Below are 27443 nucleotides of genomic sequence, written 5' to 3' on the forward strand. Positions count from 1 at the left end.
TTATCTTAAATTTTTATCTATATACTTTTTTTATCTGCTCATTCATGTACAACCATTATCGTAAATTGTGTGTTATTCTGTGTCTATAGGCAAGCCTCAGAAGGTCAGATAGTAAAAATAAAACAGTTCAGTTGGCTGGATCATCTGAGTTAATGAGACGGGACAGAAGGCTTCGCTTCTGAGCGCCATGTCGATCTCTACATGAAGGTTCAAATTTAGATTTTGCAGGATGATTTATATTATATATTCATCTATTATTTACAGCAAATCCATTTCTTTCGCATATTTTAAAGTGCGTTTCGGAACAGGTTGCAACAGCACTCGAAACAGAACGAATTTCAATAACTCTGTTAGTTTTCACTTGTGTATCAGTGCTCTGACCATACACAGTGTGCAGTGTCTTGTGCCCGGAACTTGGAGAATATTCAAGCAGGCCCTTACTTTTATCTGGTATTGTGCTAACTTCATTTTATGAAGTTCCTTATTATAACAACCAAGAGTTCTATATGAAAGAGTTCTATGTGTATTCAGCGATGCACTCATATCAGATTTTCCTTTTATAAGGGAAACTAACTTTAATGATAAAGTGGACTGTACTATTTGCCATTCTGTGGTGGTCATTCTGACATTAAGGACCATATTAGTAAAAAGAAACATAAAGATGCACTTTCAGCTTCAATTTCCAGCAATAAAGTGACGACGTTCTTCAAGAATGCTTCTGTGGGAACCTCAGAACTTCAGTTAGCTGCTGAGGAAGGCACTTTCGCCTATCATTCTGTGTTTCATGACAATAGTTTCCGTTCCATGGATTGTACATCTATTCTTATTCACAAACTATTCAAGAGATCTATTCTCGTGCGAAGCAATTGTTGTAAATGTGTTGTCTTCACATGCCTTGGAAAGATTTGCAGCCAATTTAAATTCTACACACACATATATATATATATATATATCAGAGATAATAGACACCTCTAACCACAAAGCAGTGAAGACAGTTCCAGTAATTGTGTGTTATTTTGATCCTAGAGAAGATATCATTATTAAATTAATCGAACGAACAAATCTTCCAAATGAATGTTCAGAAACCCAAGTTGAGTACATAGAGAAAATACTGACTGAGTAAAATCTGTTTGAGAAAGTAATTGCTTTCGCAGCAGAGAACACTAATTTTGGTGGCATAGACCGAAAAGGAGAAAAATAATGTCTTTATAAGGCTGCAAAACAAACTTGCAAAAAATATATTGGGAGCTGGATGTGGTGCACATGTGCTACATAATAGCATCCAGACAGCTGCAGATTGTCTTCCAATAGATGTTGAAGTTTTCCTCTACAGATCTACAAGTACTTCGATATGTACACAGAACTGAGTCTCTGATGGAATTCTGTGAATTTGCAGAGGTTGAGTAGATCTTTATTGAGCCACACCAAAATTAGATGGATATCTTTATTTCCTGCACTTCAGAAAGTCATTGCTGTTTTATGGTTTGAAATCATACTTTATGTCAATTGAGAAGTGCTCATGCATTCTCAAAGATTTATTTTCGGACAGAACTTCTTTATTATGGCTGAAATTCCTGGCTGACCAACTAGGTGTGTATGATAGGACTATAAGACAAATATAGTCAGAAGAGCTTTCTTTGGTTGAAGTTTCTGGTTTGATTGAAAACCTTTGTGAAGCTCTTATCAGCAGGAAGACAAATAGATTTGTCACCTCAAATGTCAGGAACATTCTCCAAGAAGCAGAAGGAGGACTAATCTTGTAGCAAAAGTTCTTCACCGCCACTGTATCGTTCTTCGACAATTATGTTAAATACATAAGAAATTGGTGTTGTCATACTGATGTAATCAAGAAAGTGTCTTGGGTCTGTTTAAGAAAAATTCCGAATAGAGTGATGTTGAGGGTTCAGTTGCTCTCTTTTCGAATTATGAATCTGTGATATGTTTAAGTGAAAATATGACGTTGTTTGATGAATTTTTCCATGTACGAAACATCACCCACCAGAACATTCAGGACTGAACTACAAGCAAAACTTACAATGTCTCAGTGTTGGATAGCAATATTTCAACAACGTAGAGAATCTTACATCAATGTTGACAATATTTCCAAATGGTACAGTTTGAATTGAGTGTTTCTGGGACAACTGCATCTGTTGAGCGCATCTTCAGTCTTATGAATGTGTACTGGTCTGAGGAAAAAGTCGTCTTAATGTAGAAACTAGAAAGGCTGTACTAGATGTTAAAACATACTTCAGTCATACATGTTCAGAATAATGATTATTGATATCAAGATTACTCATTTTAAGTTATTGAAATTCAGTTCCATGCTCAGACTTTATTATAATTATCTGCACAGTACACCACCAGAATTTTTTCTAAATTCTCCACAGTTAACCTTTGCCTTTTGTCACTGAGAATCATTTTGAAAGCAGAAAAACTTCTTTCAACCGAAACTGATGTGAGAGGTGAAAATTTTAAATTAGGTACAATAGAAACATCAATACTTACTGGAACATTTACACTTTCCCCCGATATCACTCTTGATACTTTTTCCAACAATGAAAATCCTACATTCTTATTTAATACGTTGTCCCACTTATTTTTAACTTTTTTCCCAGTTTCGCCCAAAGCAGAATGTATGTATGTTCACTTGAGCTTCCTTTACTATTGCTATTTGGCTACAAAGAGATTGTTTTTCACGTTCTAATTGTTCAATGCTTGCAGGTATGAAAGAAAAGTTTGATGTTATGTAGGCAATATCGTTTTTCACTCGTGAGTCATTCAGACAATCTTTCACTGCTTTCACACACGCTGCACTATCAGTTTCAGGTAATTTATCAATAACTGTGACCACTTCTTTAAAATACTTAGAATAATACACCACTGACTGAATCCAGGTTCCCCATCGTGTAACAACCGGCTGAGGTGGGAGTGGGATATCTGGAAAGTTCTCTCTGAATATTGAAATCCTGGATGGGGCTTTACAAAAACATTTTTTTGTGTTAGAAATAAACGAATTGACAAGAGGAAATTCACTCCGGATTGTTTCAGAAACCCTGTGAAGGCCATGTGCTAGACAGGTTACATGCGTGAGGCTAGGATAAAATGTTTTAAGAAGTGGAGCTGCAGCAACCATGTATGAGGCAGCATCAGTACAAAACAACAGAACTTTAGAATCGTCTATATTACCTGAGTATAAAGACTGTAGACCTTTATTTACAAAATAAGCAATGGCTTGGCTATTCACTTTCGAAAGTTCCTTAACACATACGAGGTGTGGAATCGAAGGTCCATCAGGACTAAGTTTTCCTACTACCATATTTGCTATATACCTATTCATAGGATCTGAGGTTTCATCCACAGAGACCCATATGTAAGAATCACCTATATCCTCCCAAATGGAAGCTAAAGTTTCATTGTATATTCTGTCTAAGTAATTTTTTCTTAGGGTCGACTCAGATGGGATATTTTGTTTGCAGTATTTTTGTAAAAACTGTCTTAAAACCGGATTTTCAATTGCATTCCAGGGAATGTTAGCAGCAACAAACGCTCTGGTTAAATCAGCACAGAAATTGCTGCTGAGATTGGATGAAGTAGGCTGTGTTAGTAAAGTTTGTTGCAGTTGATTTTTCTGCTGAGCTTTAGCCTTATGAGCCGCTCCTTGCACATGCTGCTTTAGGTGGCACTTCTTTTCTTGCGAAATCTAAAAATGTAAAGTAAACTGAATTAAAATAAAATCCTAATTGTTGTATTGCCGTATTTCTATCACAAAGTTAGTGGGTTCGAACAATCAAAATTTTAATGACCTGCAAATACTTTAACTATCGGAATTTAAAAGGTTAAAGTGTAGTGGTCTTAAAAAGAATTATACCTCAGGATAGCTCAGTTATTGTATAAATATTATAGGCCTACTCATTAAAATTAATAGAATTTATATATTTCAACTATTGTTACATACCTGTTTGCTACAAATCTTGCAGAATATTATTTTTCCATCATAAGTGAATTCTGAATATTCTGTTAGCCATTGCCGGATCAATGTAGATTTTGCACTTATATTTTTCGGCATTATCGCGTTAAACTTCACAGGAAAACGTCCTACCGCTCAAAACTTCTCAACACAAATAAGGTGAGGGAAAGAGCAACTGTTAACGAGCATTCAAATGAACCGTTGTTATTGAGATTCAATTGGACAAAAATACAAAGTTCCACTTATTGTTGCATTTCCTGGTAGTGTTAACACTAGGAGGGCCATTCTTTTAAATATTTTGTAACGGTTTACCCTACTAATTCGCAGTTTTACGACTTTTCATAAATATTTCAAAAACACTCTTTCTCCAAAAATTGTGATTTTATGACACTCTGAAGGGCAGTACAGCTAATCGGTTTCAGACCGAAAACAGTCATTTTTATAGTATAGTATATCTCTGAATCGGTAGCAGCACATGTTGTGATTGTTGCCTGCTTCAAAACTAAGGTTGGTTCTTTGTCGGCATTTATGCCTCCAAACATGTTAAATTCGGTGAAATCTATTGCGAGTGTCGTGAGATTCAAAACATTTTGTTTCCTTTATCAATGGTTTCATGGCCGGTGTGAAGCAAACTTTCCACTTTTTAAATGCCTTAAATTTCGCAGTGAATGCATGTATAAATTATAAAAAGTAAGAGTAAAATGCGAAACTTTACAGTGAGTTAGGCATTTTTAGGCGAATATTAACAAATTAGGCTCTAATAACCGTTTTAGGGCATTTTAGGGCACTATAAAACTCTTTGAATACCTTTCAATTTCCATGAAACACAAATATTAATAATTATTTTTACTTTTCTCCTAAAGAAACAAAATAGGCATTTGCCCTAGAATCCGATGTCTGCTTATTACGTTATAATTTTATGCTCTTCAATTTGAATAAATGCCACCATACGTGGTATTTCAGCAAGAAGGGGGCACCACAACTGGGGCACTGATGTGCATAAACTCGTAAATGGAAAGTTCCATAAACATTAAAAATTGTAGAATCAAATGGGGATCTCATGTCAGAATAATTTTTCGAAAGAATATCTTCCCAAATGTTCCAATGAGGAAAAATATCTTTGGGTCATCCGCTAAAATGGTACAATACAACTGTAACAGGCAATTAGAGCTCATACATGATAGGAGGAGGAAGAATAAGAAAAAATTGAAGAAGAGGAAAAGTTCCCTGCCTGATGGATTGGTTGGGGTGGCACATGTCCACCTTGCTCCCTTGACATAACACCGTGTAAGGATAGGAGAAGAACAGAGTATACGCAAGGAAAGTGAAACACATGAACTCAAAATCAAGACAGACAATCAGTGATTTCTGTCACATCCAACATGATTCACACGACTTCAAAATACATAGTTTACTGTCTTGATATCCTTCGAGCTACTGGATGTGCTCATGTAAAGATTTTATAAATTGTTGTTTGCTTAGTTTACTAAATAATTTCTATTAATTGTAGAAAACAATTTTTGTAGCATTACAAATAAAATTTTTACATAACCAGATGAATAATATGTAGACACGATGTAGGGACTATTATGGACAGTAAGAACAAAATAGCAAATATGCTTATCTTAGTGCTCGATTAGTGAACATGCTGAAGATAACCCATCCTGTGGTACATGCATAGTAAAAAAAAATTCTAGCGTGATAAAATTGGATACCAGAATGCTTGCAGTACTAATTCTTGTGTTTATAATAATGTATTAATCTCTGAATGGCATTAGATGAAAATTGCTTATCATTATGTGAACAACATATCACACAATGAATCCCAGATATTTTTATTGTTTATATAATCATCACACTTTCGTGAATCTATTCTAAAATATAGAATATCCATGTCAGTACACTTCTGGAATTGCTAAAATGTTGTTAAAATGTTTACATAAAAAATAAAAATACCATTCATATAAGAATTTTCCTTACCCTGTATAAATGCTATTAAAATAGGGATAGTGACAGCAAGGGGCCTTGGTGGGCTATTGTCCACTCAAAGTTAACCTGTGTCCACCATTCTGATTCCTATTCACAATCCAGACATGTATTAGAAGTGCAGTAACACTTTCTTTCACAACACTTTCAACTCTCATTAATTTAAGTATGTATTGTTTTATTCAGCTCAAATTTTTTTCTTGTCAATTAGTTCACAGCTTCTTTCATTGCTATAAATAAATCGAAATCTTTGTGTCTGATTTGTTCAATCTCTCAATTCTAGATTTAATGTGTTAATTCCTGTTTCACATCTACAGTAGGTGTGTGTGAACTTAAAATAAATCATAGACTAAACAGTGCTAATATTTCATATTAAAAACGTTTGAAATTTGCCTTGACCAACAATAATTATTATAATCTATTTCCAAAACAATTTTAGGGGTGTGGGACATAATGAAGACTTAATTACTGTAGTTACGTATCAGAAAATTCAGCCTCCCTCCCTCCCCATGTAAGTCATATTTTGGAGGGCATTTTGATTCATTAAGAAGTACATACGTACAACACAACACAATAATTAACATAAGAATAGTTTGAAAACTTTGATTTGTTACATTTCGAAAATAAATGTTGTCAAAATAACAGAAAGAAAAACCGGAAACAAGTACCATAATGTTAAACTCCATTATTTTTGACAAAGTTTCAATAATTTCAAGTGTTCATAGTTTTAAAGAAGACACTACTGCACTAAAAACATATCTGTCGAAGGGAGCTACTATTGCACTAAGAAACAAATCCTCGTCACAAAAATTAAAACGTTCACTGTATCAGCCACTAAAGATTATCACCAGAAATACATAGTGATGGCTAAGCAGTGATAACCCGTATCTGTAAATTTGCAGGTGAATCAAAAAACTATTTTAAAATCCAACTGATCCCAAAATAGACAAACTATATATTAAAAATTGTTCTATATGAAAACTGATTGAAAGAATTTTAGTTTTGTTTTTTAAATGTGCAGAAATTTGATCTGAACAAATGTAACTTTTTGTTCTGCAAAGAAATTCTACAATTTCTTCGATCATTATTTTATTATCATAATATCTCTTAAATTGACTAAGCATATTGGGTATTAAATCAATGGCATCCCAAAACATGCTATCAAATGTTTCACATAAAACAATTTTTATCTCGAAAAGGAAGCAAAAATGAGCAAAATTGTATTGAAAATTGTTGTTTGAAATATCTCAAAGAATAACCACCTAAAATTAATGACATTACTTACGGTTCACCTTGTATATATATTTTCTGCTTTGCACTCGAGAATAAAATATTAGTTAGCTGCCCAATTTTCCGAACATAATAATAATGCAGTTAAACTAAATTACCATTTTTATAGATACGAGGTATCACTTTTAGCCATCAATATGCAGTGACAATTGAAGGGGTGAGAATGAGATAGTCCAAAGCCACACTTTTAACAAAAAATGATTTTTTGTGCGAGTTCACTTCTTACACATATGGAAAAGCTACTAGTAAAATATTATAAAAATTACTCAACAAATGCCTTAAGTATACACCAAAGAAATTATGATACCGCACCTAACAGCATTGAACTCTAAACCTTTAATACGCTCTCCTGTAAAATCTTGTCTGTGTGGCAGAGGACTATATCATTCTCACCCCTTCAATTGAAAAGAAGAAAAAAACAGTTCCTGTAATGTCACAATGAACACATTTCAATAATACATAAATCTTCTGAGTTCGTCAAATATGACATTAAAATGACTAAAATATGTTTCAGTTTTGTCATGAAAAGAGAGAACTTTTAGCTTCCAAAACATCAAAGGCATTCTGACTATGTACATAGCCCAAAATAAATTAGCCTACAAGTATTTATTAAAGTACATATACAGTATATATAACACTAACAAGAAAAATATTGTTATTGCCGAGAAAATCAAGCATTTCTTTCTGAAAACTCCTCGAGAAACACTTACTACAAACATATTAAACTATCTCACAAGGCCATGCCAATGATTTGCATAATTACTTAGTGAAAAAGCAAAGCAAGTTTAATCAATGTGCTCACTGTGAATTGCACAAATACTAATCAAACACAATGGAAGTCATTTTTAACCAGAAAACACACATACTGAAAATAAAAGTATGACTGGCTCTCTATTAATGCACAATAGACTTCATATTCAATTTACAAAAAATATTAAGGTAGAAGTTGAAATAAAAAAAATAACGGAGTTAATTAAGTCCATTTCATTTATGTACAAATTTGTTTTTAAATTAAATCTGGTTAAAGGGATTCCATTATGCCTTTATCTGAACTGTAACTTTGATGAGGTATATGTACAATGTACAAAATTACACATTACATTTAAAAATTCACATCAGCAAATAAAAGATCTAAATGAAGCAGAGTAAGAAAATTACACTTACAACTAGCATGGATTTTGGTTCGGGTAGTTCGTCCCCTTTGTAAATTTCAAGATAAGATTTGAAATACTGGAGCAATTCCTTCGCCTTCACTTTCTGACCACCAATTTCTTTAACAACTAAGTTCTCGGGGGCCAGCACCATTGGAACCAACTTTTGAAGCTGTTTCTTGAAGTCTGACTCAATGTCTGAAACAACAGGGGGCAGACATTATTTAGTCTGTAATATGTGTCTTTTGAGATTAGTTTTCTTTCTCATTTTACGAAATAAAGAATACGCTGCAATAATTAAAACAAACAAAAAATTATATGAGAATTTTACTAAAATACATAATTTAGCATCTTGACATTGATTTTTTTCTTTCGGTGCCACTTGTTTATGTGTCCAAGTAATGCCTTAATGTCTAAAATATTATATGAATTCTGTTCATATTCATCATATGCAATATTCAGAAATCATTTAACAATATCTTGTAAATATCTGAACTTTAAAATTTTTATCTATATAGTTAATGGTGCTTTACATGAAGCCACAATAAATTTCCTTAAAAATGGCTCTTAAAAGTTCCTTACCAATTTCTTCACATACATAAAATCATTCTGTATAAGCTATCTGTTCTAACAAAATTCTTCTTTCAGAGTAATTGTTAACTTCTGAAATAATAATAATAATAATAATAATAATAATAATAATAATAATAATAATAATAATGATGATGATGATGATGATGGTTTTACTTAACCTGGCAGAGTTAAGGCCATAAGGCCTTAGAGCAATTAAAAAAATTATATAGTATTTTCAGAAAAAAAAATGAGTAAAGTTAGCCGTTTCTAGAAATTGCTTCTATTTAAGTAAATATATTCAACTGAAATTATATATTTTTACTAAAAGTTTAATTTATTTCGAAAAAATCAGTAATTTTGTAGAAATATGTGGCATACAATGTCTTGTTGGTTTCTAACAAGAAGTAATTCAACTCAATTTGAGCACCTTGTACTAGTTTTACTAGCAGGTTTACGACACACAAATGAGTCTACACAACTAGCTTCATAGGGTGAATGACAGTCAACTATCCGCCATTATTTAAAAAATAAACTTTGGTTATCTTCACTGATCGTGCTGCATGAGCAACAATATATGCAGCAGGTAAGGAGAAGAGCTTTAATATTCTATGGAAGCCATATGTAAGGACTCGAATCCTGTTTGTATGTTGTCGGTGTGGTATCCTGTCTTGGTCATAGTGTCCCATGTCACTTAGTCATGTCCTGAATTCATATAACAACAGAGTAAGGCATTTTCTGCTATCATTTGAAGTCTAACTTAATTAATACCATTACAGCTTCTCAAGAAATTCACAATTTGATCAACAAATTCCCCTCAAATGTATAATCTTTATCTACAATTCAAGATGACAAATGTAAGGACCGTCAATATTTAATTACAAAGTACTGAATAAAAATTAAAAAAAAACTTTTTCCAAATATGTAACAAAAGCACAATGCACATACATAAAGATTATCTCGTTTATTTAGTCTGACAATTTTTTTAGGTGAAGGGAGAGGATATATTTGTGTATAAAGTTAAAACAAAATTGCATGTGCAGAGTTTTACTTAGCAATCACACAACTATTTCATGCGAGCACAAGCAAAAACTTAATTACAGGATCGCAAAATAAAATCAAGTAATTAGCATTCATAAAGTCATGCACTTTGCTCAAGTACATGCAACACTACAAATATACTTTCTCAGATGCTCAAAAATTATATACCAAAATGAAGAAAATGTTACTTCGCTTAGTAAACTTGATTTACTAAAACATCGAAGTATATAAATGATAAATTCTCATAAATCTTTAAGAAGAATAACGGAACTTCTTTAAAAAATTGATGCCATTTATACAAGACACACACTTCCTCACTGCACATTTTACACAGTAACCGATAAAACAGCTATTTTATGTTACCTAATGTCAAATAAATTGTTGAATTATACACTCATGGAAAGAAAACTGGCCAACTTATAAACATCTTCATAGTAGAGCTGTAGTGAAATTTTGCATCATACTATAGACAGGCAACATACATTTCAGAGTGCGCAGAAAGCAAATGCTCCTATTTGAGTGAGGATTGATATGTAGAACAATGACATCATGCGCAAATCGAGAACGAAAGTGCTTTGTTTTGAATGTTGCCTGGCTATATCTTTATGATTCCACTTACTGCTTTCCCGCCCAAGCCATTAGAACAAATCTAACTCTATTCTGCTATTATGTTTTTTTTTTTATAGACGGACAGATTATATTTTATTGCAAGCAAAAATTACATACATTAACAAAGATTTTACAATACTATTGTAATACTCGTATATGAATATTCTTCAAAATTCGAAATTGATTACCAATTTCATATTCAAATACATATTACAAATTGTTGTATAAATATAATTGTAACTGGGTCACACCCAAAAAAGCAAGATGCTTGAGGTCAGGTGTGACCAATAATGAAAACTGGATAGAAGAAAAAAAAAATAATAAGCACAACTGTGATTAAACTGTTAACTTAATTACACATAAAATTTAAAAAGAATAAGGAAAAAACAAACAAAACGTTACATAAACATACTAAGTTAAGAATACGACATTGTTAAAGTGACAAAAAACTAATTTAGAAAACGATATAACTCACGAAAGTTCCTAATACACAAATTTATCAACAATTAAGTTTTCAGGTGCTTGCAATTTTCACGTGCATACATGTGGAAAGGACACTGGCAAAGGCTTATTGAAGTGTGCGGTAGCTCATTGGTATAATGCTTGGCTTACTATGGTAAACAAGAGTCTGCAAAACAAGAGTTACTGTGTTTGGTCCCTACTTATTGCTTGATTTTTTGTACGTCTTTATTTGCACATGATATTAATTTCATTCCACTATTGCTTTCATAATACTTTGCTCATATTGCGTCTCATTAGTATGATATTTTTCCAACCCACCTATAACAGTGACCCATTTCTTATGGTGTATTTGTTGTTGTTAGCAATCAGCAGTTTATATTTACACTCGACGAGATTTTTTTAACTTTGACAAAAGGGCCAGTGCTATTAAAGTCTGTCACTATAAAACACTAACACACACTTAAATGATACTACAATCCAATAAAGACCATAAATTACTTCGAAGTGACAATGAAAATTTTATACATCTTGATTACACAACTTTTAACACTGTATCACTTCGGAATATGTATGAAAACAACTTTCTTGTGTTAAATATTAACGTCCCTTGTTAACATGTTACGACCTATTTTCGGTCATCTTCGGAACTGGTCGTTGTTGGTCTTGGCGCCTCTTGTTTCCTGTGTGGATGTGTTCGTAAAGTAAAGTCAAAGAGTGTATGTGTTTTGAAATTGAGTTGTGTGTTGAGAATATCGTTGGGGTGTGTTTTTGTGTGTCTGTATATTTCATATTGTTCTACTGTGTTGAGTTTCTGGCTTTTTGGTTGGATGTGAAGACATCAACACAGACATGGAAATACTGCACATCCAACCAAAAAGCCAGAAACTCAACACACTAGAACAATATGAAATATACAGACACACAAAAACATACCCCAACGATATTCTCAACACACAACTCAATTTCAAAACACATACTCTCTTTGACTCTACTTTACGAACACACCCACACAGGAAACAAGAGGCGCCAAGACCAACAACGACCAGTTCCGAAGATGACCGAAAATAGGCCGAAACATTTTAACAAGGTACGTTAATATTTAACACAAAGTTCTTTTCATACATATTCCGAAAATTTTATTTTAACTAATAGCTGTGACAGGACTTTCCTTATTGAAAGATTCTGTCAGCTCTTCATGGTGTATTGGCTATGATACGCATTTTCGATGTTAAAACCTCATGTGGATCAAACATGTTAATGAGCTATATTTTGTCTTTTGTTCATAAAGTTACAAAGTTACTTTAAAAATTCAGTAATTAAATTCACGTAACCCTTTTATACAGATTTTATTGTAACTTCATTTATTAAATATTCTATTGTTAACATTTTTATAATATTAATAGTATGCAACAATTCTAGTTATGAAAAATACGAAAAAGACTACGAGTTTCATTTAAAGAAACCCAAATGTTAACTAGACTCTGTAAATTATTACCGAATTTATTACTATTTAATTTAACTTGAACATTTTAAATACTTTGGTCATATTCCTGTCCTTCATTCAGATAACATTAGTCATATATCAAGACGGCAATTTATAAATTATTGTTCTAGTCCATATAATCTGTCTCAATCTTATAATATGCTTCAATGCATATTAACAATTAGGGCCAGGTGTATCAACATCGGTTAAGAATTAAAAGTTGTAAACTTCTGACTTAATGTCTATTAAGTTAGTTTTGCGCTGCATCAACAGTTAAAAACCATTAAAATAGGTTTAACAATCGTAAATTTTAACAGCTCATTGCCGACTCTTTAAATAGTTAACTGGCATAAAGTGTAGAAAAATGGCAATCTTTCATGACAATTTATTTTGAACACAAGTTATGGTGTTTAGATCATTTAAATCAATTGGAACATCATCCATGGAGGATTTCTATTGAAAAAGGCGATCCATTCCACACTCTCAATGAAATGAAATTCCAGTAAAGATTCCGGCTAAGCAAAAACGCAGTTCTGCATATTGTAGAAGAGTCAAGTGACAGGTTAGGCTTTCCTAATGATCGAAATTTTTCTTATCTCCCTGTGATTATCCGCATATCATCAGCTAAGTACAAGATCTCATCAGAACAATTTACTCATTATACCCCACCACAAGACATCTTTATATTCTTCATCTTATACAGTTTCAGTTGCTAGAATTTGGAACTCGCTACCGAGTGATGTAAGGGGTTGCTGGACAATAATTTCATTTAGGTCAAAATTACATAAATTCTTACTTAACAAATTAATTGCCGATTAATATTTATTACATATTATAATGAAACTAACATCTGTCCATTCCTATTATTATCATTAATTTCTCTAAATAGATTTACAAAATCTCTAATGGCAATTACATTCATATTCTCATTATAGAAATATATTTTAGATTTATATATATAATATATATTTTTTTCTTTCTCCCTGTAACATAGTTCTAGTAAGCTTATATTAAATTAATTTTCATCATTTTACTAGCTATCTCAAACCTCAAATTAATTATAATTGATTGAATTAAATTATCTCATAAATTAAGTTACTACTTTACCTTATAGGTTTATCTAAATTTAAATAAATATGTAGTCTACTAGTCGTTAACTTAACTGAAGAATATTGCTGGAGAACCTTTTAAGTGTAGTGTATATATTCGTAATTTAAATATGTATTGTATTGATTAAGGTTGGTTGAGTGGAAGAGAAGGCCTTATGGCCTTAACTCTGCCAGCGAAAATAAAACATTATTATTATTATTATGAATCGCGTCCTAACGACATTGAAATTTTATGCTATATTCATTCATAGTGTTCTGATGAAGGGCAGGTCTTTCACTGCAAACCCAGCATTCTCCAGTCTTTCCTATTTTCTACCTTCCTCTGCCTGATATCTTCTTCTGCTTCGATCTCTCTTTCGCCTGTAATATACTAATGTTTATAATTCTCTATACAAGGTGGTGATGCTGTTCAGCGTGGCACAGCACGGACTGTAATGATCATAGGAGTGTGAAACCTCGTAGACATGCTAATTAAGCAATGAGCTTGTGAATTATGCCAAAAAAATAATTAGTTTCAAGTCTTGCCACCAGGTGAAAACATGGCACTGTAAGCCGTCAGAATGTAGTATGGGTGCAGGAAAAAGATAGGAAAGATTTAACACATGATAACGGTGGTTCTGGCACATTTATTAGGAACTATGGTTATAAACACTGTTCCCACCTCAGCAACATGTTGCATCCGTAACACGGCATGATCGACAGTTGCTCGCAGTGTATCTGGTGAAATCAGAGCGACATGTCGTTGTTTGCTAGACTTTAGATCAGGCAGAGACTGGATATGTCTGTGATAGACACAATCTTTCAAATATCAAGTCACATGGATTTAGGTCAGGGGATCTTGAAGGCTACGCAACTGGAAATTTCCTAGAGATTATGCAGTCGTTACTGAGAGTTTCTTGCAGCAAATCTTTCACCTGGCCAACAACATGTGGTGTTGCCCCATCTTGCATGAAAATAATAGTGTGGTCACAGTTGCGTTCTTGCAAATCTGGAATCACGTGTTGCACAAACAGGTCTCTATAATGTGCAGATGTCACTTTAAACCTAACAGGCCCACGAGATGTCATCTCCTCAAAGAAAAATGGACCAGAATGAAGGAGCTTGTGAAACCACACCAAACAGTAATATAAGCAGAGTGCAATGGTTGTTCCTGCACAACATGTGGAGGACGCGACAGCTGTGTATTCACTGCACCGTCCAGAGTAAAATGTGCCTTGTCAGTCCACAGAATATTCCCGGTCACATATTATTCACTTCCACGCGTGCCAAAAACCGAAGGGCATTATGGAATATCTTGGAGTTTCAATGGCTGCACAGTATGAATTTTGTAGGGGTATCAGTGTAAAATCCACTGGAAAATCTTGCGAACTGTTGACCAGGGAAGCGACATTTCATGTGGCACAGCTAGAGCACTGGTTGCAGAATTTGAGACAGGTGCGGCACAGTCAGCTACAGAAACTTCGTCAACAATTTCCATGAGGATGGGTCGCCGTCCTCTCCCTGTACACCTGTACAACATCTAATTCACCTGTTTCCTCGAATTTCATCATGTTCTTCAGCCCATTAATTGACATGCAACAAGAAACTGACACAACACAATGCCACTGGAAGAACATACTGACGTCAGAGTTACAGACAATTGCACGTTTTGACTGCTTACAGTGCCATATTTTCACCTGGTGGCAAGATTTGAAACTAATTATTTTATTGGCATAATTCGCGAGCACATTGCTTAATTGGGATATCTACGAGGTTTCACACTCCTACGATCATTACAGTCCATGCTGTACCACTCTGAACACAGTCAATTTAATATAACCACCTGATAAATGTACATAATAGCGCAACAACGTAATTTGTTTTGGGGTGCAAGAAGTTCAATCCCAACTAACTTAAAACTACAGATTTAGTGAACTAAAGGATGGCAGTGAGGAATGATAAACTATTATCATTAACAAATTTTATTTATTTTCTATTACTTCTATTCGTTACTTTTAAGAATATTTATTGCTATTTTATTGACATACAAACCTGTAACAATAACAACAACAAGAACAACAACAACAATAATAATAATAATAATAATAATAATAATAATAATAATAATAATAATAATCTGTGGTGCAACAGACAATTGAAGGCAGAGCTGATGGGCCAGCTGCTGGTCTCACATTCACATGTCTCAGCAGAGGTGACCGATCATCCAACTTTCTTGATCATATGATTGGCACAATAATCCCCCCAGCCTTGCAATACAAGTTAGTATATCAACTGAAAATGTGATATGTATTAATGTATAACATGCAGAGGCCTATGTTCTTACACAGTTCTGATAATAGCTTTAGTAATTGTAATGATAATCATGTAATCGGTAATTGATTACAAAATGCCCAACTCTGATAAGATATTTACGATCTTATCATTACCGGTACCTTCCATTTGCCTTTTTCTTTTGAAAAAATATGTGATCTCTTCATAATAATACCTTAATATTAATAATACCATACTTCAATCGATAAATAAAGAGAGAAAACTTGCACTATAAAACAAGTTAATTAAATTAACACTAAATAAATAGGTGTAAGCCCTAAATTGATTAACACACAAAACATGGAAAAGCAAGTTGAGCGCCTGACTTCGATAATGTTGAAACTGCTTCTAAATTCATTGTTGTGGTGTTCTGAACTACAGACAAAAAGAGTATTCGTTTCCTACTATATTAAAACAATTTTTTCTAAGATAGTGCGTAAAGTTCCATTTCACCCACTGTTATCAATGCGTAAAGTGAGCATTTAAAACACTAGTGCGTAAAAAAAAGTAAGTACAGACCGACTATTTAGTCCTGACAGCTCAGCAACGCGAAAGAGGGGACGTAATAGGAGTAGTGGGGAGAGCTCCCGAGTAGAGATAAGGACGAGTGGTCGATAAAGAAATAGAGTACAGCTTAGCTGTACTGGAAACATAACGCGATACTGCATGCGTGACATCCAATCACTCTGAATACAGGCGACTGACTAACCTGAACATCCCTTGGCATAACTTAATGGACTCACCTCACCCAGGCGCACATTGTCAGTGGCTGTTAGGACTAAATAATCGTACTGTAATCATTTTAGGCACTCCTATTCATTTTAAGTACTGCCAAAGAGAATGCAATATTCAATGTGCAGATTTCATTCAATAAGAAATTAATGCATTACCTTCATCTTTAATGACGTAAATATTGTACTAACACATATGAAATAAGTAGCCTAACAAATTTAACATTCACATTTACATTTTAGCATGTGTTATTCTGAAGTTACATTTGTAGTACTTATTGCAACAAGATATAGCATTCAACTTTTCCTAACCACTTTGTTGATTATATGGAAGGTTTAGATGGCCATGAAATTATGATAATGAATAAAAAAGGGGCCTATTTCATAAAACTTGACAATTCGTAACTTTTCGGGAATACTGTTGTAACTAGAAAAAAAGCGAAAATTGAGATTTTCACGTGAATTGGTCCAAAAAAAACTTAAATAGGCCTAATGTCTATATTAAATTACGTCTTTGGATCAAAAATAGAAATTATACAAGAATTAATACCGTACTAAATTGTGCCTTTCGTTCAAAAATAAAAATAACACAAGAATAACAACTGAGAGCAACGAAATTAAATGATTTATATACCTTCTGTAAAAAATTTTTCCCATAAATCACTTTTGATTGCTTAAAAGTTTAGCCTCCACAACCAGACTAGAGCGCTTTCAGAATAAGAAGGCATATAAGGCGGAGCTAGTTCAGGCCAGTCTATGTCGACTAGCCAGTGACAGTGAAGCGGTGTTGCCTAGTTAAATCGTCACGAAGTCTCGCTGAAGAGTCGCGTATTAGTTTCTTTCTTGCGCGCACAATACTTATGGCTAGGAATGAATTTTAAGCTATGCCATTCAATAGAGCTCCGAATTCTGAATCCAACTGTACAAGAATGGCAACTGTATGTCAACTGGTTCGCGTGCTATCGCTTTAAGACTAAACAGAGATATCCAACCTACAATATACAGCATATTTTGCTCTGAATTCCGTCTCTGTAAATGAAGATAGAATCTGTTTATTTTCAAATTCAGATGTGGACTGTTTTCTCTTGTGTGATGTGTAACTTACCGTAACAATATCTCTTGAAGGTATTGCAATTGGCTCTGATGTTTCATCTGTTATACGCAAAGGGATAGTCCAACACTCACAAGCGAGGAGTATGGTATTTTTGTATATCATTTTTTTTTAAGGACTAACTTATGATTCAGTGCGTGTCAGTTCTTCACTAACAAAGAATCTGACTGCAGAGACGTGTGGTTTAGAAGTGCATACGTTATCTCATATTCTCGGACAGGACAAAGAGACAATTAAAATAGGTGGTATACTTGAATTTACCTCTCCTGGAAAATAACGCAAAACAAACGTGTTAATTAATTGTACAATTTTCAGAACCGTGTATTACTTCATCCTACGATATTTTAAATACGTTAGTAGTATGTGTTAGCAGTGCCATTATAATAGAACGTGGAAAGAAGAAGAAAGCTGAGAATAATCATAGGTATGATTTTCACTTTTCAGTGGAATATTATACATGGTATAAGACGAAATATTGCATAAACATACGAGATATTTGGATGATATTGTAAACATAAACACTCCTGCCTCTTTTTCCATGAATTATACGAAGAGCATTAACAACATTCTTCCTTAAGAGCATTGGAAAATTTTATAAAATGAACCACATTAACTACATTTCACTTTTAAAATAAATACAGGGATGCTGGGAACGAGGAGATTTTATAATTCCAAAACTCAATTTCTATTTTAAAAACCTTTCGTTATGTATATATATTACACTTTATACGATTTTTTCTAATATACAATTTTATCTTCAATATATTAATGATATTATTGGATTACGGTTTTCACATTCGCTTCTGTACAACTACCTTCACTTGTAGGTTTATATTGCCACAGGCCAGAGTGATAGAACATAGAATCCCGGACTTCTAGGTAGGTATAAGCTTGAGGATTAAATTAAATTAGATAGGCTTGATTTAATAAAGTAAAAGAAAGTCATCTTCAGTTTCAATATGAGTACTGAATTAGGCCTACATATGAACAGATATGCTTATATTCTTATAGCAGGATTCTTAGCCAGAGTATGGAACACTGGACCTCTAGATATGTAAAAATTATATGATAGAATAAAATTAGATAGACTTAGTTTATCAGAGAAAAATAAAATAATCTACAGTTTCAGTATGAGTACTCAATTATATATGAACACACATTATGATTATGTTGCATAATACCCAAATTCCTAACCAGAATGTAGAACCCTGAACCCCTAGATATGTATAAGCTAGAGAATTAAATTAAATGATATAGGCTTCATTTAACGGAGGAAAAATAAAATACTTTCCAACTTCAATACTAAATTACGTATCTATAGATATGTTTTCGTTTTGTTATCGCTAGATTCTTAGGCTGCCCCTACACACAAACTGTACCTTATCTTTCCTCTGGAGAAATAAACAATAATAAATTCAGCTTTGCTGTACAAGGAAGTCTGAGTAAGAATTAAAACATTCTTTCTCAGACATTAGCAAAGTAAATTTCTACATATCTGTCACTTTATTTCGCAAGTCAGTGACTCCAAGAACTAATGAAGCAAAGAAGTAATAAAATTGAGATGAGAATTACTTCAGTAAGAGTAATTATATTTAAACATTACGCACAATGAAGAAACAGGTCTCGACCTGCTCACTCAGCGAGAGGGCTGCGACTGATATGGTCTGTCCTTATCTGTTGTCTCTGTCTTCCACGTCTCAAGCACCGTGCACTGTGTGACAACGTCGAACTGTTGCTAGCACTCAATTGGCTTAGGCCATATGCCTTCTTATTCTGAAACCGCTATAGATTTCCCAATCTATGTTTACTGGAAAAATTCTCATGAATGTGTTTCGCTCATCTCGAGCATCACTCACTCTAAATTTAGTGGCAAGCAATAAAGCCTCGTACACTCGCAGCATCTAGCAGTTTAATAGCCAACTACATGATCGTTTTCTCACACTCGAGCAAAATTAGTAAATGCAGAACTCCGATGGACATCCAAAAACAGCCCTTTTCAGGAACACATAATTTTCCCAAAATGTATTCAAGAAACAAACAATAATCCTGAGTAACACATGTTCAAATTTCAAAGCTATAATAACAGACCCTAATAAAAAACAGTCATGGCTGGAGACTGAAATGGAACATTTTCTAAGCAGGCTAATATGCTATCCATTCGGCTATGAAGGAGATATAGAAAGCATGCATATAACATTGAAAGTGATTGGCATATTATTATCTCTAATATCTATTTTTCGATCAACAAGTATTTACGTGCATATGTAAATATGGCTTCTTAACATTCTAAGTCCTGATTACCGATACTACGCATGTCCTTGTATACCACAACATCACTTACATTCAGGTTGAATTTATGTTGATAACTGTATTGTTTGACAGTCAATTAAAAAAACATAGCTGGCCACTTTTTGTTACTGCGAATGTACACAACAGCTAACAGATACCTTCTTCGCAAATTCAGAAGTCTGCAACCATTTTAACATGGTTACGACAAAATTATCATTCCTGTTCTAATATATAGAATGGCACTGTCATTTAGAGTTTACTTCCTTGACTTACAGTATATTATTCAACAGTAATACATAAAATAAATAATTTACAAAAACATTTTGCATGGTTTAGACTGTGACAATAATTTTGCAGAATTGAACACAAAATAGTTATTTGCACTGACTGCACTGTGTACTTCAGCATGATCAATGCAGTAGCTCGATTCCAGTTCACTAATCCTGGACTATACACGTAATAATGAACAGTTTCACTTGTAGACACTTTGTTTTTCAGCATTAATTTCCTATGATTGTATGTTAGAAGATGCGAAGAGAACGTTAGGATGTAGACCTTCGGCTCCCTCCTCCTACCAATAATGCATAACACAATATCAATATGACGGTTGCTGTCGTCTGCAATATAATGAACTTTTTTGTTGATTTCGAGTTTGTTTTTTTTTTTTCTGGTTATTATATGCTTATATAAGTTGTGTTAACTCTTGCTAAGTGATTTTATATCTTATTTTATCAATCTTAATTATTATTTTATTACTGCTAATATTTTTATTTTATTATTATTAATTAATTAATTAATTTGTATTACTATCTTTGTATTATCTCCGGCACTGTTATTCTATTATTAATATTATTATTATTGTTACTATTATTTCTATCATCAACATTACTACTGATGCCTGTAAAATTTATGTAGACTCTACTGGACTATACCCGAGCACGAGCAAATGCTCATTTTGGGTATCTGTTCAAATGTATCATTTCAAATGTAAATTATGAATAAATTGAATTTGAAAAAATCTGAATATATACTATGTTTTGCCATTACCTTATAGTGCTCCAAGTCCCTTGTCCTGATAATAATTTATTTTCAAATAAATGGCAGTACTGTCAATCAGACCATTTTATAACAAATTTCTTCTGTGGAAATATACTCACACACTATAACAAGGGTATCACACTGTGAGTTTTTTGTGCACTGTGATGATAGGACTTGATATCACAACCAAGAGTGGAAATAATTGTGTCTACAATAATTATGGCAATTTCTCTTAGTAAATAATTTTTCGTTCAATACGAACAATACTGTTTCACTCGCCAAATTATCCTATATAATACAAAAAATCACAAAGAAAATACATCTGATTTGGACTGAAACATCAATGCATATTATTAGTTTCAAATACGGTTGATTTTTACTAAAAATATATACTTGATATGAATCTTTCCAGGATAAATTGACTCATATATACCGAATATGTATTTATTAATTTTTTTGTGTTAATGGGCACCTGATTTGCGTCATTCACCCAAGCATGCCAGTAATTCAGAAGAAATCAACAGACAGGTGGCATGCTTAAAATCTTTCTGGTACAGCATGAGGGATGCAAAAAATATGTATTTCCGTACAATTTTTTTTTATCCAGTGCCACCAGGTTGTCACTTGACATTTCTGGTCTCTCCTGGCAATGGCTTATTTGTAACCCACTTCTGAGGTTGGGGCGTCTGGAAAGCAGAGTTACACTGCCCCAATGATATTATGACAGGATGATTATGAAGTGCCAGGAGAGGTCTTAAACCTAAGTCTAACCTAATTTCCAGATCATGGACGAACACAGGAACATTCCCCTTTAAGGAAAACATTTCTATATTCTAACCGGGAATCGAACCCGGGACCTCATGAACTGTAGTTTTCTGTACAAATCCCAACACAGATTTTTGCAGCATCACAATTATTCTTTCTCTGTAAGAATACAGTTAACTGAACAACTGAATGAGATAAATCTTCAAATGCATTATATTTCTAAGGTATGTTTTAGTACATGTTTTCATTCAATTCAATCTGTATTGAATACGGTCCAATTCCATTTTTTAGGTGTATAAGATCGTTTTCATGACAGTATCAATAGATTTAAATACATCATGAAAACATAGTAATAAAATATCACTAAGACGACTTTCCATTATTTTTTATTGGTATACCAATTAGTTGCTTTATAAAACACATACTTATAACAGTGCCTCTATAATTTACCCATGAAAAATAACTAAGAAATTATTATTTCTCATTAAATTATAACCAAAAGTATTTCTAAACATCGGCACAGTTTTCGTATTTTTTCTAACATCAGTTCATTTCTTCATTTGTTAATACACATCATAACATACTCAAGTAATGACAATATCAGTGCTTTATAGAGCAATGTTAATATTTTTATAATCTATGTGCAATATCGAAATATCTCTTTCACCCTGTCACAAGGAAAGATGTTTTCTTGAATTACGGATGGTAATAAATATACTATGATCAATATGATATATTGTTGGAGAGACAATACCATTTTAATATTATTCTGAAACGAAATTAACAATCACAAAATGCTGAATGTTCAAACTACAACAAATAAATTGCAAAGACTTTTGACATGTAAGTGCAGTGTATGTTCATCAGCTCCAGTCTTTTAGAACATTTCGCAGCTATAGGAACAAAATATAACTATGCCATGCATAAGCAACATACTTAATGCAAACATTGTGAAATAATGTTACATACCTGATAATTTTCCATCGAACTCAGGATTGGTTGCTACTTTGAGTCCAGGATGAGGCATCAGAAAACAGGATATGTTTGAGAAACACGACCTAATATGTTTCCTTAATGACTGCAGTTCTGGATGCTGTTTGTCGGATAGCTGGAATATTAATATTTTAACATTTATCTATGCCAACTCAGTCTGTAAGTGTATACAGACCCAGAAACAAAATTTGGGCCATCTGAATTTTTCAAGTTCCAGTTATAACATACTCAGTAAGCACTGATCATGCGCAGTATGTCATAACTGGAACTTGGAAAATTCAGGTGGCATAAATTTTGTTTCTGCGTCTGTACAAAGTATGCAATTCGTTATGTACCAAAATTTGATCAAGGAAAAATGTAAATAAAGCAGAAACTTGTGCAATGCACACAAATTCTCTAGTTCTGGAGGAAGGAAGAGGCATTATAGTATTATTTTATATATTGTGGAAATGGAAAACAATATTTCACGACTTTATAAAAAAATTACTTATATAATGCGGAAAAAAATAATTAAAAACTACTATATTGCATGAAAACAAAGAACAAGGTACCATCTGTACCTGTCTATGTATCAAGAGAATTGACAGTTAGGGAAATTGTAAATGATATCTTACACACAGCAACACTCAATGATATTCCTTCCAATGAAACAGGTAGATAAATATGTAACAAATTTTTGTTTTACTATGCATCATGGTCAATATTCAGAGGGAGAGAGGGGGAGGGGGAGGGGGATGGAGGGGAGGGATATGGAGGGAGAGAGAGGGCGGGAGAGGGAGAGAGAGGAAGGGCGAGGGGGAGGGGGGAGGGGAGAGAGGGGAAGAGCGAGAGGGAGAGCGAGGAAGGGAGGGAGGGAGGGAGGGAGAGAGAGAGAGAGAGAGAGAGAGAGAGGCCAAACCCTCATCAGAACATTTTAAGTGTGTAAATATGTAGCCTAGTTTATAATAATAGTAATAGTAATAATAACAATAATAATAATAATAATAATAATAATAATAATAATAATAATAATAATAGCAGTAGTATATCATATACATCAGCCAGCACAGCCAAATTTCTCTCGTAAATAAGTACTTACGTAATAATCTTATAAATTATGTTCTTAACAACACTTCTTAAGACATATAAATTATGCATAATATGAAAACTTGTCCAATTTTAAAAATGAATTTGGTCCCTTGTGAGTTTGCTATGAACAAGTTTCACTGTATTTCTTAATCTGTATAACTCGTTAGTTGCATACATAACAAGAAGCAAGAGTAAACAATATACTCACAAAGTACGAAGACCAGTTCGAAAGTAAGTCTTGATTGATCGTTATATAGAAACAAGAAATATAACATTGTTAGGTAAACTACTAGTGTATTGGCTTTATGCGCTGACAATCTGAGTTTGAATCCCAGTTGGTGAAAATGGAATTGGAAGAAGATGGAGTTCAGTGGTAGGTTTTACAGGGCACTTCTATTTCCCCCCTACCAGTATTCCATAATCATCACACACTCTATGGTCCACCACGGAAACATTAGTGTGGCAAAGAGTCTATAATTTTATTATGACATGTTTCTCCTAAAGAGAACTTTTGAATGCCTTCATCAAAGAATCTTATCACCAATGAAAACAGTCCCGTCTTCATCACTGTTTTCAGGTCCTCGACATTCACGAAAAGCTGTAAGCTTGTTTGTAAGAAGTGTTTGAGGTGGAAAAAGAGTTGGTAATTGCTTGGAGCCAGGTTGGGATTCTACAGTGGATGACAATAATCTTATCTGAAACATCAAAGCAGCTCAAGAGTGGGTTTTTTGGTGTGTGAATATTCATTATTGTGCAACAGAAAGACACCAGAACTTAACAGATCACGTCTTTTATTTTTAATACCTGCTGCAAATTTGTTATGGTCTCACAATATACATTATAGCACTGATTTTATTGTAATCCTTCCCCATCCTGGGGGAGTCATGCATCCACTCCATATATAACTGCTTGATTTCGACATCTGAGTACGAAATTCACATCTCGTTGTCAATGACTCTGATGTTGAGAAATTCGTCACCTGTCTCTTAGCACTGAACTATTTTCCTTTCTTGTAAAAGAGGGTCGAAGTCTTATTGTGTCTTACTGCTCCTATACTGGGGATGATTCTTAAGTCCAAATGGTCACACATTTGTAGATGTGATTCAGCTGTGTGGTGTCACCTACAAGCCTAAAGGTTCCAGTGGAGTCCTACTACAGTGGCCTTCCACTCTCCCGAAAGTATACTATGCCTCCCTGTGCTGATGACATCTGTAGACCAGTCCCAATACTACATCATGCCACACTAAGTGAATATTATGGAAATAATGGCAATGAACATGAAATGAATAGTTATGGTGGAATGACGGAGGAAAACGGGAGAATCCCGAGAAAAATCCTCAAGAATCTTTGCTTATCTCAACAGAAATACGACTCTACCATTGTTGAGATTTGAGCCCGAGACTGCAGTCACTGCAAACCAGTGTTTTGTCAAATGGACTACCAAGATCACTGCAATGAACTTTTAATATTCCCCGTAATATTCAACCAGCCCTTATTTTCTCCATGTCCTTTGTAAGAGTGATTTGTAATTTTACTACTTCATAGAAACTTGAGGTGGAGGAGGGGATGGGGTGAGGAGGAAGAAAATAAAATAAAAAGGAATAAGTCGTCAGCAACATATAATGGATATACCTGTAATCTCCTCTTCAGGATAATTTCGCCACCTGGACATCCATAATCTGCCTCATATGGAAAACTCCAGTCTCTCACCAGGAAGAGTAGTTTCTGGAACGGTGTGTGACCAGCATCTTCCAATGCTAATCTCCCATATTCTGTGAAAAGCTGAAAAGAAAGTTAACTTCTAACACATAAACTACAAACATAGACGACAAAGCAGAAAACGCTCATAAATATTCCTATAATATTATCATATATGGAAATATAATTATCCAATTTTAGCAGAACTATGAAATCTTGTAATTGAAAGCAATATACTTTTTTTTTTGTAATCACCGTTAATTATCTTCTAATCACTGAGCAATTCACATACTTGCAGATGCTGCAAATCATCCTCTTGTATATTGTGTAAGAGATTATAGATTTGCACAGAACTCAGCATTGTACTCAATGCAAACACTGTGGCACAATCTCGTACTGTACTTTCACTGTCAAAGGCTCCTTGTGTGTCCATCAGAATGACTGCAACCTGACAAAAAAACGCAAAGAAGACATTCTTCAGATTCCTTTACCTTTAGAGACCTATATTACATTTCTATTTTAAGGGAAGAAGTTGAACTAGTGCTTAAGGAAATGAAGAATGGGAAAACAACAGGAGTTGATGGAATCCCCATTGAATTAGTGAAATGCTTGGGTGAAGACAAGAAGTAAATTCTATCATTAAGCAACGAAATATATAAGCAAGGTGACTGGCCTGAAGATTTTATGGAGACAGTGTTGCTTCTAATACTGAAGAAAAATAATGCCAAGAAATGTAAGGAGTCAGGACTATCAGCCTGATATCGCACTCGGCGAAGATTCTTCTGTGAATACTGAATCAATGTTTATATTCTAAGATGGAAGAACAGTTGGAAGAAGAGCAGTTTGGCTTCAAGAAGGGAAAAGGCACGAGAGATGCAATTGGACTGCCACGAACAATAGATGAAAGATACCTAGAGAAGAATAAAGAAGTATACATAGTATTTGTGGACCTAGAAAAGGCATATGACAGAGTAGATTGGAACAAACTGATGGACATCTTGAAGAAAATAAGTGTGGATTGGAAAGACAGGAACCTGTTCAGTATCTTATATATGAAATGAGTCAAAGTTCTTATATATGAAATGAGTCAAAGTCAGGATAGGAGAAGAAATGTCTGATGGTAGTGAAATAGGAAAAGGAGTGCGACAAGGATACCCTTTATCATCTACCCTTCAACATTTACTTGGAGGATTTGGTGAAGAACTGTTTTCAGAACATGGGAGGAGTAAAAGTAGGAGGAAGAAGAATAAAATGTATAAGATTTGCTGATGATATGCCATTGTTAGCAGAAGAAGAGATGATACTAAGGGATATGCTATTGGAGCTAAATACAGCTGTGAACAGTATGGAATGAAGGTAAATGCCAACAAGACGAAGACCATGGTCATAGGAAGAGAAGTAAAGAAGGTAAACTTGCGAATTCTAAATGAAGCAGTAGAGCAAGTGGACAACTTCAATTACTTGGGGTGTGCTATAAGCAATAACATGAGCTGGTGCCAAGAAGTCAAAAGGAGAATAGCAATGGCAAAGGAAGCTTTTAATAGAAGAAGAAGCATCGTCTGCGGACCTCTGGAGAAAGAACTAAGGAAGAGACTAGTGAAGTACTTTGTGTAGAGTGTAGCATTGTATAGAGCAGAAACATGGACATTACGACGAAGTGAAGAGAAATGAATAGAAACATTTGAAATGTGGATATGGAGAAGGATGGAGGGTATGAAATGGACAGACAGAGTAAGAAACGAAGCTGTGTTAGAAAGAGCGGATAAAAAATA

General features: G+C 33.9%; 1 protein-coding gene across 6 annotated transcripts in view; it reads right to left on the reverse strand.

Moving 5' to 3' along the window:
• atl (atlastin GTPase) overlaps positions 1 to 27443 on the reverse strand; it is a 174555-nt gene that overhangs the window by 31881 nt on the left and 115231 nt on the right. For all 6 annotated transcript variants that reach the window (XM_069817415.1, XM_069817412.1, XM_069817417.1 and 3 more), the window contains 4 exons: positions 25964 to 26119; positions 25606 to 25755; positions 22882 to 23020; positions 8408 to 8592 (listed from right to left, as the gene is read on the reverse strand). In XM_069817415.1, the coding sequence (XP_069673516.1) occupies positions 8408 to 8592; positions 22882 to 23020; positions 25606 to 25755; positions 25964 to 26119 (630 nt within the window). The remainder of the gene's footprint in view (positions 1 to 8407; positions 8593 to 22881; positions 23021 to 25605; positions 25756 to 25963; positions 26120 to 27443) is intronic.

Source organism: Periplaneta americana, chromosome 17 (genome assembly GCF_040183065.1).
Source record: "Periplaneta americana isolate PAMFEO1 chromosome 17, P.americana_PAMFEO1_priV1, whole genome shotgun sequence".
NCBI lineage: Eukaryota > Metazoa > Arthropoda > Insecta > Blattodea > Blattidae > Periplaneta > Periplaneta americana.